The 17,642-nt window shown below is 50.2% G+C and overlaps 1 protein-coding gene across 10 annotated transcripts in view; it reads left to right on the forward strand.

Moving 5' to 3' along the window:
- The window catches only part of LOC149917797 (uncharacterized), a 75,376-nt gene that overhangs the window by 12,750 nt on the left and 44,984 nt on the right, over positions 1-17,642 (forward strand). For 6 of the 10 annotated variants that reach the window (XR_016466821.1, XR_016466820.1, XR_016466825.1 and 3 more), the window contains exon 2: positions 7,142-7,203. Coding sequence is in view for 4 of the 10 variants with exons in the window: in XM_090140817.1 (XP_089996943.1) it covers positions 7,142-7,203 (62 nt within the window). In the remaining 6 variants the exon portion in view is untranslated. Of the gene's footprint in view, positions 1-1,335; positions 1,353-2,819; positions 3,257-7,141; positions 7,204-12,673; positions 12,815-17,642 lie in introns of those variants that run through there. The other 4 variants (XR_016466824.1, XM_090140818.1, XR_016466823.1 and 1 more) reach the window with 3 other exon arrangements.

Here is a 17,642-nt window from a genome sequence, read left to right on the forward strand (position 1 = left end):
CACAGCCATACCCGAGGAGGGGGTGGGTGGGGAAGGGGGGTACATTTTCTTGCAGTGTCTGGCTATGCAGATTGCCCTCTCTCTGTCTGTGCTTCTGCATGGGCTCTGTGTGTGTGTGTGTGTGTGTGTGTGTTTTGAGAAACACCTCCCTATCCCCAGCGCATAAGATTCCACCCCCCCCCCCTTACAAACACACATTTGCACCCTCCCCCCGCCTGCTTTTTGTGCAACTGCACAGAAAGCTGCACGCCACAAATATGGGGCTTGCTAATTAACTCTTTTCCTCGAATTGAAGTGCCTTTCTGCAAGCACAAAGCTCCGAGCACAGACATCTTTTATGATGAACTAGTGCCTCTGAAGAGGAGAATCTGAACGTGACGTCAATAGCTGATAACTGACGCAGCCTTGCAAAGGAGTCTCAGGCTGGCTCCTTGCAGCCTGCAAGCCCTAATGATTCTATTTTTTCCCCAGTCCCCCCTCGTAGTGAATTACTAGAACGCAAACACACACACACACCCTTTTTTCATATATATATTTATAGATCCTTTATTCTCCAAACAAAGGATTATATATATATATATATTTTTTAAGGGGGAGAAAGGCAGGGGGCGAGGAGGAGAGAATTAAAAAAAAAAAAAAAAACCAGCCCTTCTTTGTGCTGGGTGCAATTCACCATATGAAGCCACCTCAGTCTCCTGGCAAAGCAAGTATCCCTGCCTGAAACCCACGTTTGTGCACAATGGCAAAGTGGTGCATGATGCTTGTTGTGTTTTCTCCAAAGCCCACTTTACAAAGACACTGCAAGAAGAAAGACACAGTAATGCTTGCAAGGCAACAGGCAGAGAGACAGACTCAGTACAACAGTGGATTAGGGGTTTGTGCAATAGGACAGCACGGAAGGCGGTCAGTTGATGGTTTTGTTGGTGGTTTATTTATTTATTTATTTATTTTATTTTCTGCAATGATGCACCTAAAGCAACAGTGGATGGTGGTGCAGAAAGAAGCCGGGGTAGGGGGACGCATGGCTGTGTGCCGGGGGGGGTATGGGGGGGGCAGACTTAATGCACATTTAATGTTTTGGACGTAGCGTTCCAGCGAAATGCCTTTGTGTGTGGATTTTTTCCCCAGTACCTGCTAAAAATAGCATCAGGGTTTTGATCGCGTTCCAGAAATAGACAGAGGGTTGCACTTGTATAAAAAGCGAGCGCGGGTGGAAGAAAACCTGGACATCACCGCAGTATTTTTTTCCAACTCCTGTCTGGAAATTAATTGTTGGATTCCCCCCACCCCCCGATCCTCGCCCCCCCCCCCCCCCCACCCGCCCCCTCCCCTACCCGAGGAGTTCCCGCTCGGTAAGTAGCGATCTTTCCTGTGCATGCTGCAGCCAGCGGCCGTGAGTCTCGTCTTTCCTTTCTGCATGCTCGGATCCCTCTGTTTTCCTCCCTTTCTACTTTTCTTTAAAGCGAGGGGGCTCCGCTCGTCTCCGTAACGCATTTGCTGCATGCACGGAGCCCGGAGACAGGGAATTCTTGCAGAAAGGGGAATCACCCTGTCGGTAAATCTCTGAATCAATAGCGAGCTGCAACTCTCGCTCTCTCTCTGTCGGCGCTAGCGAGCCCCTCTGCCGCCCGCCCGCCCCCCGTTCGGCTGCGCTCGGGGGGGCGCGGCGGGGCCGGGCGGGGGGCGCGGGCCGAGCGCCGCCCGGGGCCGCCGCCGGGCGCTGTCCGCTCCCCGGTGCTGAAGCCGCCGCCGCCGCCGCATGGGGGGGTATGGGGGAATCGGCCCGGTCCCGCCGCCGCGGGGGCCGAGGGAGCCGCTCCCGCGACGGTTTCCCCGCGCCCGTGCGCGCCGCCGCCGCCCTTCCCGCCCGTGCGTTTGAAAGAGCTGTACCTGATGATGGTGCACCGCAAAATAGGAGGCTATAGGTTGCTTTATTTGGACTCACCCCTTCTCCTCCCACCTCGTTTCTCCCCGCTAAGCGCTCACACCTTCTGCGGATAGTGTGTGTGCGGGTGTCTGCTTTTATTATCGCCCGTCCTTCGCGTCCTTAGGCAGATAGATTCTCGGCCGAACGAGAGGCGCGGGGACGAGCTGCAGGGTCACGGCGCCGCAGCCCCGCAGCGGGGCCGGCACGGCGGGCAGCCCGGGCAGCCCCTGCCCTCCCCGCACCGCGGCACCGCTCCGGAGCCGCCGAGAAGGGAGGAGGCTCCGCCGCAGCCAGAGCCCTGCAGGGGTGGGAGAGGTACAGGCAGACAATAGCCGCGGCGGCAGCTCCCGCTGAGCGCGCTTAGCCGTCGCCTCACGGTACGAGCGAGCTTAGAAAATGGTGCACCTACCGCACAAAGCCCGGCACCGCCGGCGGATCCTGCAGACAATGCCGCGCTGCGGCCGCGGCCGCGGGCACACAAAGCGCCGCTCCTCGCGCCGAGCCCCGCGGAGCCGCACCGCGGCACTCCGCCCACGGACGCCCTGACTGTAGGAACCGAACCGTCCCTTTCCCGAGCGCGCGTGGTCGTATTTACAAACGGACCCGTCCCCGGTTTGTTTGGTTGGGGTTTAAAGGAAAAAAAGCCCTTACAGCACGTGCAGCCAATCGTCGGAACTCGGAAACAGTGGCTCTGTGAAACAGCGATTAAAGCCCAGCAGTGCCCTCCCTCTGCCCCCCGCCTCCAAGCCCTCCCCTCCCGACCGCCGCTCTCCGGCACAATGCATGAGATTACCCTTAACTGGATCCTATTAAATAATTCAATGGTGGCGGTGTAATTTTGGTTGGAAACTGCACGGATTTCCAAGTCGTGACTGTAAAAGTGAGTAATGTGCTCTGGCTGCGTCATGGCTCCAGTCACAGATGGTTCCAAACTGAGGAGAAATCGTGACTTCGACTTGAGACGTCCCCTTCTCCACGAGCAGCGCGGCCAATCACCGCGCCGTCGGGGGCACCGGACCGCTCCCGCGCCGCGCTCCGCGTGTGTGTGCGTGCGGCCGTGTGCCGCTCCGCGTGCGCGCGCGGTGCCATCCTCAACAAGTTGCAGGAGGGGAAGGGAGAGGAGGGGTTAATCCCGGGGAATCTTCTGCACCTAGCGAGATCGTGACCCTCCCACACAGTACAGTAACTTATATACATACCTGGAGGAAGGGACGCTTCGCTTTTGGGCTTTCTAAAAAAAACCAAAAAAACAAAAAAACAGAAAAAAACACTCCTTGGTGATCGGGCACGCGGCGCGGGACCGCCGGAGCGGCCGGGAGGCAGCGCCAGGTAAGTGCCGGGCTCCGCCGCCCCGTGCCTCCGCCCTGCCCGCCGCTCCGCCGCTCGGCTAACGGGGCCGGGGGGCGCGGGGCGCTCGGGACAGGCGGCGGCGCCGCTCGCGGGTCCCTTCTGCGGAGCGGGGCGAACTGCCAACTTTTGAGTTGCGGCCGAGGTGCGAGGTTCCCCCCGAGTCCTTCGGGTCCCTCTTCCCCGTGTCGCGCGTGAGTCTGGCGGGACGCGGCGTGGGCGCGCGTTCGCTTTTCCGCCGCCGCCCGCGGGCACCGTCGGGCTGCTTTCACCCCGCGGGCTGGCAGCGGGGAGCTCTGGAGTTGGGTGCCGCGTCCCGGAAACTTTTCGGAACTGGACGTCCCCGTCCCCGCTGGCGGCGGGGGACGGAGGCTCGCGACCTCGGGCGATGCGACGGGAGGCGGCGTCCCGCGCCCCCCCGCCCCGGGAGGGTCGCCGCCGGGGGCTGCCCGGAGCCGGGGGCGGCACGCTGCCGTGCCGAGTGCCCGCCGCGGGTCCCCGTGTCCCCGGCTGCCCGCCGCGAGGTGGCGGCGGCCCGGGGCGCCCCCGTCGGGGCGAGCGGCGGCTCCGCAGCGGAGTCCCCCGACGGCGGGGCGGCTCCGTGCCTCCGCGGAGCCCCTCGGGCAGGGTAGGGCAGGGATGGCGAGGAGAAGGCTGGGGGGTCCCGGCCGCGCTCTCGGACGCGCCGTGGTCGTGGATTTGGCGAATAATTAGCCATGGAGATGCTTCTTTTTATTTTTTTTTTATTTTTTTTTTCCCCTTCTCTCGCTCCCCCTCCTCTCTCCCGCCTCTCCCCCTTTCGGGAAGAAAAAAAAAAAAAAAAAAAAAAAAAAAAAAGGCAGAAATAGGCAATGTGAGGCGCCGCCTGATTGGTGGGTGACGATTTTAGCCCGCACCAATGAGCTGCCCGCCTGCTCTCTATTTATTTAGCGCTCAGGGGGAAGAGTTTTCTCTTTACGCAGCGCCTGTGCCCAGCGCCGGAGCCTCCGCGCGGAGCGGGGCCGCGGACACGCCGCGCTCCGCCACGCTCCCGCGGCCCCGGCCCCGCCGGGGGGTGACGGCCCCCCCCGCCGCCTCGCCCTGCCTCGCCTCGCCCGGGGCCGCGGGGCTCGGAGCGGCGCTCGGTGGGGATGGGGGTGGGGACCCAGCGTGGCGGGGATGGCGGAGCGATCGCCCGTGGGTCCGCTGGATGGTGTGGCGGCGGCCGGCCGATGGATGTGGGAAGCCGCGGCAGACTTTGTCCTTCGCGAATCTTTTTGCGGTCTGGGCTTGCTGTACATAACTGCCTACCCGGGAAGCCCTTACCCCAAAAAGCATTCGCGGAGGGCGCATTCGCCGAAGGAGCAGCAGCTGCGATCGCCGAGCCTTGGACTTACCTAGACTCTGTGGGCTTCTATTATTAATTCCTGGCACCTCTTCCTCTTCCCCATCCAGCCTCCCCCCTCATCCCCCCCCCCCTCCCCCCCTACCCCTTCGTGCTGTGCGTATATATCTGTGTGTAGAGATAGAGGGAGCGATGTAGTGGCAGAAATAAACACCCTTTCCCCCTTCCCACCCCGCTCGGTCCCCCCGGGCACTCAGGCACCCACCGCCGCTTCTCGCCGAACTTTTTAATCGACTTTTGGCTATCGGAGCAGATCACACCTTGATTCGGATAACTGTATGGTCGTTTTTATTTCATTAATGGAAAAATAAAAATAGAATAAAACTTCCGAAAAGTTCTCCGCCCCTCACCTTTCTCCCCCTCCCCTCCCGCCAGGGCATCTCCGTATTTAAAAAATACGGGAGTCCTGGCTGGGCGAGATCAATTCATAAGAAAAAAAAAAAAGAAAAAAAGAAAAAAAAAATCAAGGAAAAAAAAAATCTTCGGAGCGATTCATTAAACGCTCCGTAATCGGGAGCCTCGGCTTCTTCCGAGGTGGGGAGGGTGGGATTTGCCGGGATCGCCCCATAAATAATAGGGAGGGAGGAGAGGGGGAGGCGCGCGGAGCCGCGGCGGTTTGGGGGAGCCCCCAGTTCGCGGGAGCTGCACCAGGCAGGCGCTGCCAAAGGCGCCTCCCTCCCCCTGCCCACTTCCAACCCGATTTTGAGCAACTTGCAGCCCGGCGATCGCCCCGATCACTCTTTCCCTAAAAGCTAGTGCCCCCGAAAAGGGTAAAACAGGCGGAATCCGGGGGAAAACCCCGCCGAGGCTCCGCTTTTGGACGAGGTGATTGCGAGCGAGCAGAGCAGCATCAGCACCAGCTCTCTGGTTCTGAAACTGCCTTGTGCGTGCACACAGCTCTGAGAGCATCTCAGGCAGGAGTTGGGGAAGCTGCATTCTCCCTCCCTTTGCAGTAATTACCAGCCCGGTTCCGTGGGCAAGAAATAAACAACAAAAAGAGCCCCTCCCTGCCTGCCGCCCCCCAAAAGAGCGAGAGATTAAAAGCGTTTCTGTCCGTGCCGATCAGCCTCGTGAAAGAGACAAGAGCTGAGCAGCAAGTTGGGAGCGGAGCGGCCGCTCGACACGACACAGGGGCCTATGGTTCCACCGTCTGGGAAAGAAAAAGGGGTGGGGGGGCGAGCGACCGTCGGGGCTGCTCGGAGCCGGCAGGGCTCTCCTCCCCGCTGCCCTGCCGCCGGCACGGAGGGAGATCCGCCGGGAAAGGGCTGAGCTGGCAGTTCAGGGAAGCCTGCAGTGGAGAGATCGGGCGAGGACCACGGTCGGGGCTAAGAGTTAATATTTCTCAAGAGATAAAAGAGATTTTGAAGACCTGCCTGCACTTTAGAAAAGAGTAAAAGGCTGTCGAAGGGATGAGCAGGGAAAGGAGGCAAAGGAAAAGCACCTCGTCGCTCCCCTTCCTCCTTTCCTTCTCGTTCAGGACACGTAGCTTGAGCACTAGCTGCCTTGATGAAAACAGAGGTGGAAGGGTCACGATATCTTTCAAGTAGGCTTGCATTTTCATAATTATTTATTCTCTTCTATTTAGGAAAAAAAAAAGTATTTGTCCTTTCCAGTAGCCAGCAAACCTTCTTGCAGGGGTTTTATTCATGTGAGCATATTTTAAAGGGAGAGACAAGGTACTAGAGGGAACTTGGGAAAAAAAAAAAAGAAGTGATGAGAGGAATCAGCCAAGCTGAGGCTAAAGCAGCATCCCCTCTTCTTCCTGCCTCACCCCTCAGAGGACTGAAACCAGGGGTGGTCTTGGTGGGGGGGCAGCTCGGGAGCTAGTGGAGCTGCAGCCTCGCCAGCTCCACGTCTCTCTACCTTGGCAGCCAACTGTTGCTGCCATGCTGAGGACTGCTGCTGCTGGGGCGGTGGCGGTGGCCGCTCCTCTCTGCTCGGGGGCAGCTCCCAGCCCGGTTCCCGACGCCGCCGCCCCGCGGAACGCTTTCCCCGCCTGCCCCGGCTTTCTATCCTGCCGCCTTCTTCCCCAAAGGTTCCCAAACGCGGCAGCACAGCGACCCGCGGTCGTCGTCCCGGCTCGCCGCTGCCCCTGCCCTGCAGAACAGACCCCCTCCGCCTCCACCCCGTCGGGGTCGCCCTAAGGGAGGCCCCGGCTCCTCCGCACTGCAGCACCGCGGCCTCCTCCTCCAGCCGGGGCGCCCGGGACTGGGCTGGCTTCCCTCGACGTGCCTGCGGGATTCCCCGGGCCGAGGTTCCCTGCCCTCGGGGCTGCGGCTGGAGCAGAGCTCGCGTGTACCCCGCGGAGACGGGAACGCGCCTTCGCCTTGGAGCGTCGGGGCTGCCGTCCGGGAGCCGGCTGCAGGCTGCGCCCCACGTGTGGCAGCGTGCGTGTGTCCGTGTGTGTGCGGCAGCACGTGTGTGAGGTGCGAGGCCGCTGCCCCCGCCTGCTCACCCTCCTTTCTCTCTGCCCTTCCCCGCAGGTGTGGCCGTGCCGTCGGGTCCGAGGAATCCCTGGCTCCGCGGGAGCAGCAGCCCGCACCAGGTGAGAGCAGCGCCGCACCGGGCTCCCCCTGGCCCAGTCCGGGCAAGGGAGGTTGGGGAACACGGCTGGGGCAGCCCGGCCTACCTCTCCCCTTTGACCCCAGTTGTAGCGACAGCCCGCACTGCAGCAGTGCTGGGCATCTCACCCCGAGTTCCCCCGCCCAGGCTGGGCACAGGCAGTCCCTCCAGACCTGGCTGCCCACTCCTAGCCGAACGTGGTCTGGCCACAGGCAGGAAAGAGTGAGGACGGGCAGGGGAGGCCCTGAAGGAAGGGAAATCAGCAGAAGTTAGGTGTCCCTGCTATGCCATCATGCTGATTTCAAGAGAACCTATCGTTGTGAGCAGGTGGGGAAGGGAAAAGTTAGAAGGCTTTGGTTAAAATCTCCATTTCTGCGTTATCTTTCCTTCTTTATTTGTTAGTTACGTTCTCTTCTGCTCCTGAGTTGCATGTGCCGTCTGACATGTGCTGCTCTCGTAGATGTAGTCGTGTAGGCTTGTCTTTTTTTTTTTTTCCTTCTCACGTCCATGATCTCCGACACAGCTCTGCAGTTCTCTGGCTACCACTGCAGCCGTGAGGTAGGAGAAGGAGAGGCAAAGCAATTACCAGCAGTGCCTTAGAAATAAGGAGCCCTCCTCCCAGTGAGGCAGAGGAATGTATGCCACTTCGGTCTGTTTGGTGGCAGCCCTACAATCCCATTTCCGAATGCGGACAGTTTAGAGGAAGGGGAAATATACTCCTGTTATAAAATTAAAAGTTTATAGATCACTAACTAGAAAAAAAAAACTCTTTACATTATTTTGAATTTTATTATGTGAGTAGCTATGATACGCAGGAAAGCCTTTTATGAGAAGTCCATCTCCGTCAGTTCATTTTGGCACCCAATTTCTGGAAGGCTCTCGGGTTCTTTGTGCAGTTTGCTGTAAACCAACAGTGACGTTGTCCCTCACAGATGCCAGGAGGACGGATGCCTCCAGAGGTGGGGAGCTGGCTTGCCTTCTGCGTGGCACAGGCCATGCACTTCTAAGGCACCACTCAGCTTTGCAGTGCTTCACGTCGGCTCGCTCACCACCAGCATAGACAGGCTGCTTATTGAAAGGGAGGCAGGAGAGCGGCTCCTCGTCGTGTGGGATGGAAAGGCCTGCTAAGTCCTCTGGCACGTAGCACCTCCTGAGCAGCATCCAATCTCCCCCCAAAGAGATCGTATCAGATATTAAACCACTACTGCTCTTGAGGTTTTCTAAAAGGTCAGGGCAGACTTTGCTAGGAGCGTGGGGTCAGTGTGCATTAATTTACGTCTCTTACTGCACTTAATACAATTATGTAAAGGCTAAGGGCCTATGAATAGAATTGCTGCTTAAGGCCTCGGAGCCTCCTGTATTCCTGTCAGTGAGGGACTGAGAAATACCTCCAACCATCTGTAAAAAATTGATTTGTGAGTACGGGCCTCATGAAATAATGATTAACACCGTTACCCTCCCCTCCTGCCTCCCTCCCCTAATTTTTGTTAGCATTCAGGTCTTTTACAGATCGTCCACACGTCAGTTCTCATTCTTTCTCTTTCAAATCTTTTGCCACAAACACGTTTGGATCTCATATTTGCGTGAGCATTGGTATGCTGCCATCTCACTTCTGTCTGCAGAGACCACTCTAATATGGGGCACTCAGAAGTTAACTTTTATCTTTACTGTTACATTTTCAGGCACGTTTTGTGGTGGTTGTTTGCATAGTTTTCAATACTTATGCACTTGCTGGATAGTAGTTTTCAGATATAGGTTTTCAAGGTTTTTTTCCACAAACGTCTCTTTTCCCAATACTGTTAGTTCCACTCCAGCTTCAGTGGGGCTATGCTCATTTTGATGATGTTCTTTTTTCTTTTTTTTCTTTTTCTCTCAAGATGATAAGAAGGTAGTGCTTCTCTCTCTCTCTCTCTCTCTCTCTTTTATTTCTTTTTTTTTTTTTTCTTTTCTCTCCTATATTCCAGGAGAGTCTCAGGGAATGCCAAGCAGCATTTGTTAATTCACTGGCAATACGCACACAAGTCTTTTGCTAAAACATTCCTGTTATGATTATCACCTGTTAGCATGACCACTGGCACTGCTCTGCTAACTTGTAATGCAGTCAGCAGCTCTTGCAGCACGCCTAGCTGCCACTGCATTTATCTACAGCAGGGAGCGTAAGAGTGAAAACCCTGATGAAGCCTAATTAGCTGTAGAGGTGGTAGGAAACTTCAGCAGATTTGTGTTGCAGCAGACACAGTAAGCAGTTTGGGGGAAAATATGGGATGTAGAGTGATGAAACTTCAGAGAGGAGCACCAGAGCAGCCAGACTGACAGAGAAAGACTGCAGTGAGGCTTGTGCTCTTTCACTTCAGCATTCTTTGGTAAATACAATCAATTCTCAGGGAAGAGATGCATGTGGACCTGCAGCAGCATCAGTAGACATTGTTTGGAACAGAGAGGAGAGGAAGTTGCAGCTGGTTTAAATACAGGCGATTTTCCACGTAAGCGACCGAGCACCTCTGAGAACAAAACACAGAGGCACAGGGTTGGCCGCACACACGTGCTTGCATACATGCTCACAAAATACATAAGTATGTGTACATAAAATTGTTGTGGTTTTTTTAGTGTTTTATTTCAATTACAGGTAGTCAAGCTTCCTATTTTGTAGAAGAGAGTTGCAAAAGTCATTCCTGTGAAAATCAAAATCCCCGCTTAAAAGTAAGAAGCGCCACTTTTATTTCATAGCGTATTTGGTGCTGTCGTTAGGCTGGGTTTGGAAGGACAATAGAAGATGCTTGACTAATTATGGCATTTGCATGTGGAGAAATGCGTCACGCTAGCAGCATGACACGAGCCTCACTCACAGCATAGCTCTGCTGCCTCAGGAACCTCCCTGGGGTCAGCACACACCGTCCACTTCCTGTGGCTCCGTGCGACTCAGGTGGCTCCCCATGAGTGCTCCTGTCCCCGTGTGGGTGGCCAGAGGCCAAGCCATGAGCAGGATGACGAGGACACACAGCGACATGCAGATAGTGCCTGTGCTGGTCACTGGGATGCAGCAGGAACCTCCTCAGGAGGGAAGTGGTGATTGCCTTGAGTCCAGGCAGAGGTGAAGCGTGAGCCCCGTGTTTGTGTGATGCTGTGCTGGTGGCAGTAGCCTCCGCACCACATCCTCCATCTCCAGTGCTTGTCTTCTGAATTTGACAGACTTTCCACTGGTGTTCCTGGCCGTGCCACTGCAGTTCTGTGTCTCAGGGGGTGGGCTTATCAAGTTGGCCACCTCGCTACCCACCGGTGGCTTTGCGAGGGGATAGTCAGCTTTTTCCCCCAGCTGGAAGTGGCCACTCCAGTGAGAAAAGAAAGCAAGACAGTTCAGAGTAACCCGACTTTCTCGGCTGAAAATATAGGGAACAGTTTACTAAGAATAAAGGCAGGGTGTGTCCAGCAAAATGTGTCCCGTCATCCCTTATTTTCAGTGTGCTGGAAGCAAACAGCTTGGGATAATGCCATGCTAAATAACGTAAGATATCATGGGCTTCTGCCCGAGCAGATGAGGTTCCACCACGTGGGAAACCTGAACATTTTCAGATTGTGAAGAAGCCTTTCTGTAAAGGGGAATTTGAAAAAAGAATTTGAAAAAAAAATCTGAAAATGTTGTAGTTTTAAATGATGTGTTTTCAAAATGAGTGCATGGTTGAAGAAAAAAAAAAAAAAGAAAGGGAAACTGCTGTGGAGAAATTATATCTAGTTCTTAAAGAATGTGATTCTTCCATTTTCCCTCCTTGAATTATCTGCCCTCGTGTGAACAGTTCCACCAGATCGGTGTGGGAGGCAGAAAGCACTCCTGAATTAGGGCCCACCACACTCCTGAGCTTACAGCTTTGCCGAAGCAAATCAGGATATTTTCCAACAGAGGAATTGGGATGAGCACTAAAAAAAACACAATGTGTGCTGATGTGCAGCTCATTGAGTTAGGGTCCAAATGTACAGATGTACGTCAGTGCCTACATCAGCATCCACATTCAGTGAAGGTGAAAGAAGGCAAATGAAAAAGTGGTCCAAAAGAGAGCGTATTAGATCTTGCACTGAGTGAATGGCACATAGTATCCGATCTAGAAAAAATGTCAGCATTTCCCACAAGAGGACTAAAGACAAGGAAGGGCAGTTAATTAGAAGAAGGTTGGAGAGAAGTGGCCAACAGCCACACAACCGGTGGTTTAACCTCAATATATGGAATATGTAGTCAGCAATGCTAACTTAATGTACACAAGAGCTGTGAGCATCCAAAGGGAAATGCCAGCCACAACATGTTTCGATGCCCTCGCCTTTCTCTGCCTGGAAGACCTGGCTGCTGACTTGTTAACACTCTGCACATCTGGCATAGCCACCCACAGCCGCAGTGGCACACTGACGCCGAGGTTCTAACACCTTCTGGTTTCCTTTCTACATCTCTTTAGTTACGTCACCACATTTTAGTTAATTTTCCACACGTGTGTCTATGTTATGTTTGATCACATTAGAAGTGGGCAGGGATTTAAATGAAGGGAGAACCAGTAGGAGCAGTGGAGGGAGAATGTACGTAACCCGTTATTCTGTTATAATAATGAGAAAAAATCTAGATACACCTGTTAGAAGTCCCAGGCTATGCCCACACGTTGGCCAGCATAGCTCAGATAGTCACTGTTAATTTTGGTACAGCTCTGCTGTCCGTTGGTATGTCCCTAGCACAGGTGGTGCAGGAAAAGTCTCCCCGCTGGGGCATGGTGCTCAGTGCTGTTGTAGAATGGCTGGTGTGGTTCCTTGCTCATCTCATGCACGGGGCTGGGGAGGGTTCCAGGCTGGAAGAGAAGTCGGTTTTCCTCTTGAGAAGGTAAAATGAGAGAGGAAAGAGGCCTGCTGAAATGCAGGGAGAGATGAGATTGCATTGGGAACGCTGGTATTTGACAATATGTCTGGTAACTTTCTTTTCCCTTCCAAATCAGGATTTAAGAAGCCAGAAAAAGACGCAAATTAGCAGAGTGACAGGCATTAAAAAAATCTGCCCGCTGTTGGTCCTTAGACTCGCCCTCCACAGAGCAGCGCTCTTCATTCACCCACCTTACCCTTACAGGAACATCTGCTGGGAAAATACGATGCAGCACAGGTAGAAAAATGACTCAATGCAATTAATGATCTGAATGTGGCAAGACAGTTCTTATTTCTCCCCACCTTTAAAAAAAATAATAATCCTGTTTCCTTCTTATTTCTGCTTAGTTCTTCCTTCTTCTCCTCTATTCTGCTCAGGCTCGTGCACAATCTCTCACTTTTCCTTCCATTTTGTCTCTCAGATTTTCATCCCTGCCTATAGACACCTGTTCTGGAGTGAGCCCTCAGCTGATTCCCCTGCTGCCCTGCTCCTCCCACCTCGTTTCCTTCAGGGTACAAGATGAGCTCTCCTGGTGAACTTAGTAGCCAAACTGAGGAGTGAGGGCAGAAGGTAGAGGGATGACCTGAGCCTGCCTGGCTGGTCCAGAAGATGTGATCGCTGGCTGGGTTGGTCACTATCTGCTGGCATGGGGACAGTCATGAGGGTCACCGCAGAGCAGAGGAAGCAGATGTCAGGGCTTGACAATGTAAGTGTGAAAAATCCCCTCCTCCTCTGCTGGGTTTTATGCTGAGGTTCTTTGCCTTAGCTGCTCTGTAGGTAAATCAGTGTGGCGTTTGCCGCTGTGCCTGTTGCATGGGATTGGTGTGAGTGTTGCAGGTAGTATAGCAGGTTAGAAATGGATTACCCACCTGCAGCACGTCACAGACAGCACAGAAACTGTGAAGCATAGAGGGACTTTGTGCTCCCTGCTTCACGATGAGCCTAGGCAAGCAAGATGGGGAATGAAGGACCTGACATGCAACAGCAGGAATATTTTTTTTTATATATATGTGTTCTACACTTTCTTATAGAGTTTTCTAAGCAATTGGCTGCATTTGTATGTTTTTATGCACATATTTTTTTTATCATGCAGTTGTAGCAGAATGCCAACCTGCCTGACTGAACCAAAAAAGAAAACCTGAAGCAAAAAAAGAATTAAAAAAAATCCCAAATTGATGGTACTGATTTGTACCCGGACCTATTGTTGTCCATGTACTCCCAGGTCACACACACCTTCATCTTTAGACTGTTTTAAGAGGCTGGATTACTTGGGTATGGTGTGACGCAGAAGCTCAGCACTGAGCTGAAGCCATGTGGGAGCTCTGCTTTTTGGCTTGCACTGTACGGGGTGTTATGCTGAAGTGAGACCCTGAAGATCAGCATGAAGGACCTATAGCAATGACTTTTTAAAACCTCACGTTTCTCCCTGTCGTCTTCTTTTTTTTTTTTTTTTTTTTTTTTTTTTTAAGTATATTTGTGAGAAAGAACACTTAGAAAAAAAATTGATAATTAATATATATATTTTCTAGCATTTAAAGTATTTTATATTTTATGTCAGATAGCCAAATGCAACTGATTAGTTTTAGTACGTGAGAGCAAGGAGATAGAATGGCCAGGACAGGAGGATGAACAATTGATTTTTTTTTTCTTTTTTAATTATTATTTTTTTCACTGGCCAAACTGAATGAGATGCAGCCATAAGCCTATAAAACTGGAAATCAGCATTTCCCCTCTCATTTTGTTAATGCTTTCTGCTTTTGTTTTCTGAAGTAAAATTAGTAAGAAAAGCAATGACAATTTTTTACATAAAACTTAAAAATCTATGCAATAGCTTTAACCTGTTACAATTATGCAGACTCATTTTTTGTAATCTATTCTTCTGTTTTTCCTATTTCATATTTTTGAAAGTGCAAGCCTCTGTGTGTGCATACAGACTATTCTGTGGCTGCACAAATGGATGTGTACATACACACATGAACACAGCCACAAATGCATGTGCATGCAAATCCGTAGTAGGAACAGTAAAGGCAAAACGTGGACCTGTTCTTGCTGGATATAAGTTTTGCAAAGAAGTTAAAGATGGTTTACTGATACACAGGTTTTACTTCACGTTAGGAAAATTATATTTCATTTCACAATTTTTTTCCAACTTTTTGAGACCCATTCTATGTTAATTGTACTGAAGTACAGAGCAGCCCTCTTGTTATATCACAGCATTCTTGACAGGAGTCAAGAATATTTTTTAGAATTGTTTACTGACCTGTGGTTGCCTGCATTTATGCAACTTGCATTCATTTTTTTCACCCCCAAATTTAACCATGCAGCCAGGGAAAAAGTTTATGGCTGGCTCTATTTTCCAGCAGCCTGTTGTGACACAAAGCTTTGCATTTATTTGCAAACCTAGCAGCTGTTTCTTAAGTGAAATAACTATATTCTGATTCAGCAAGGGTTTCCCATCCCAAGTTGGGTGCTTTGTTTTCCAAGCTGTGTTCTAACCAGACTTAGCCTGGCCACAACAGGGCTGCTTGCAGCAGTAAGTGCTGCACACAGAGACAGATGCTTGCAGCTTTTTGTCTAGCATTATTGTATCTGAGATTTTTTTTCCCCCCCTCTTTTTCACTTGGACATATTGAAAATAAAGCTCTTGCTGAACTTTACTTCACTTTCAACCATCCAGCTGCAGAACTGGGATAAAGAGCTTAAAGCCCTCTCTGTAAGGTGCTGGTTTCTGTATGTTTCTGTTAGCTGTTATTTTGAGTAGATTCTATAGAATGTAGGTCTGGCATGGTATGACCAGTCCTCCAACCATGTGCACAGCAAAGCCATTAGCAATGGATATGCTGGTTTTATTAATATTAACCTGCTGCCCCATGGTACAACAGCTGCTTCAAGTCAGAGGGATTATTCAGAGGATGAGAGGAGTTTTCCAGGACCTCCAAGAGGTTTTCCAGGTCCTTTCTGCTCAGATTGTTAAAAGCTGACAGTGGGGTACTTTCTATTTCTATTTTTATTTTTTTTAACTACGAACTGTTATTGTCTGGCAGCTAAACAGAGACCTTCCAAACTTGTATCGAGCAAACCACTGGTGCCTTGTCTGTTAGCTTGCTTGCTTATTTCCTTCTCTGATTATTCATAGTCAAACTAGACCTTTCTTAATTTAGTGGGATTTAAAAATATATGTCTAATGCAGCTGTCAAACTGAGAATGGAGATCCTGTAGTTCAGCAGTCAGTAAACAAAATGTAGCCCATGTACTTCTATTTGAAGAAGCTTAAGGATTCCTAAATGAAGACGAATGCTGAAACCTTTGTAACCTGCTGTATCTTTTGGCATAAGACCTTTTCTGTATGGTTCGTAAGATTATGTGGTCAGTCCTATCCCTACAGTGAGGCCACTAGCAAAACTCTTTTAGACATGTATGTAGAAGGTACTGGTTCAATAGTGATAATTTTTTCCTCTGAATTTTTTCTTTGACCTCTTCTTTTGAGGCATATTCATCCTCTTCATTTATTCTGTTCATTTCATATATACTCGCATACAGGAGAAGCATCACAATTTAGATATTTTATTTGCTGTCTAAATCTAAGCATATATTATGTGCAGGAAAAGCAATCAGAAAAAAAAAATAGAAAAATCTGGTGAGATTGAAAAGGAAGAAAGCATAAAATAAGATTTATTGCATTTCACCTTTTTTTTTTTTTCTTTTCACCTTAATTTAGGTGTTCTGATCTGCAAAAGACCACAGTTTAGCCCCCCTGAGTCATGTAACACCACTGAATACTACAATAGAAACCCACAGGTACCACATAAGCGTGCCCCTCCTCGCCTCCCCCATAGTCCAAATGTGAAAGTTTAGCTAATGTTGTCCCAGTCAAACAGTGCTCATTGCTTTTCACTTTTACTGCACTGAATCAGTCTCTTGATTCATTCCTACTAAAGGAATTTCTTGTATAAATTTGAACCAGTACAGTAGCACTCTGTGTTTGGGGAGTTATGTCCATGTGCATATCTATAGGCACGTGTTATGTGCATTAAAAAATAGGAAAAGCATGGTACCTGAAAATAGTAAATAGAAGCAAATGCATCTGTCCTCTGCTTATTTGTTTACAAAAGCTTTTGGGTAGGTTAATAGAATTCTAAGTTGCTCATGAATGCTGCAGTATAGTTCTCCTGTATGGTGAAATTGTCATAATGAAAAGGGATTTCACAAATCTATTACTGTTCCAGTGAGTTGCTTTGAAAATGGTTGAACATACGTGTTAATAAGGTGCACACCGTTCACATAATTTAACCAAAGCTGAGCCAGAGCTCACTAAAAATTAAGGACAGTTTTTCACTGGCAAGAAATAGTATAGATGTAATATCAGTCCCTTCAGTGGCTTCCTCTACTTGAGGGAACAGCTGTCACGATTTCTGTGTGTGTGTGTGCATGTGTAGCCATGTACATTGTTTCCATCCATCTATCCATGTACAAAACCAGATGTTTTGTATAGGTCTTACTGTGGCTTGCTGCATGCATTGGGTAGACAGGTGTGAAGTTGTGGATGAGAACAGTGTATGGGTGGTCTTTAGGCACAATCATATATTTTTTATGTTTAGAGGAATAGGTGTCCTTTAGATATCCATATGAAAACCAGCAGATTAATTTTTGCTGTTATTTTTTTTTTTCCATTTTAATTTGTCCTTGAAGGTCAAAATTATTTTGGTGATCACTTCGTGTCACGATTTTTATTTGGAAGCAGACTGTAATGTCTCTGGCACACAGGCTGAGAAGTCATGAGCACGTATACAAAGTGTCACTGGAGAAGAACTTTTCTCATACGTAGGAACCGTGGGCCAAATCCTGCTTACCTTACCGTTCACTTCTTCCTAATGATGTCCACTGACTTGATTATAGAGCTAAAAATACTAGTTACTCTCACAGGTGGACTTGTGAACCTGCTCATATCACAGACATCACATCAAACAGTTGCTCCTTGATTTAAATGTCTTTATTTAGTGGCTTGCCCTTCCCTGCCATCTAATTTGGGAGTCCAACCCCAGTAAGTTTACAATTTTAGGCCACTGCTTTTTGACTTTACGTTCAGTTCCCAAACTTAACAGCACTTCAGTATCAGCTTAAAGAATAACTGTGTACAGAAACTGACAGTTCTTGGTATGGTACATTCTTCTTCTGATTTCCAAAAGGTAACCGTGGTGAAGTCTAAATGGAATTTTGGGAAAGGACTTCAAGAAGGAAACCACTCAATTTGCTTTCTGTCAGTTTTAGGAGCTCTGAGCAGTGTGGAGTTTGAATAATATCTTTTCAAAGTAAAAAGATCTTGGATCTACAGAGCTCTGTAAGGTGCAGATCGTGCTAGCTGAGCACAGTGAAGTGCCCATTTGGTCTCCAAAAGGCAGTCTTAGTGTAATGCTGTTGGGCTGGGATAGGAGGATGTATCTGCTGGGTTAGAACTTCTGGGTCAACATCAGAATAGAATAATATTTACTTTTAACGTTCCTGATGTTTAGCCACAAGAAGTTTTTAACATGGGA

The sequence above is a fragment of the Phasianus colchicus genome, chromosome 5, assembly GCF_987193195.1.
Source record: "Phasianus colchicus chromosome 5, bPhaCol1.hap1.1, whole genome shotgun sequence".
In the NCBI taxonomy this organism is placed as follows: Eukaryota; Metazoa; Chordata; class Aves; order Galliformes; family Phasianidae; genus Phasianus; species Phasianus colchicus.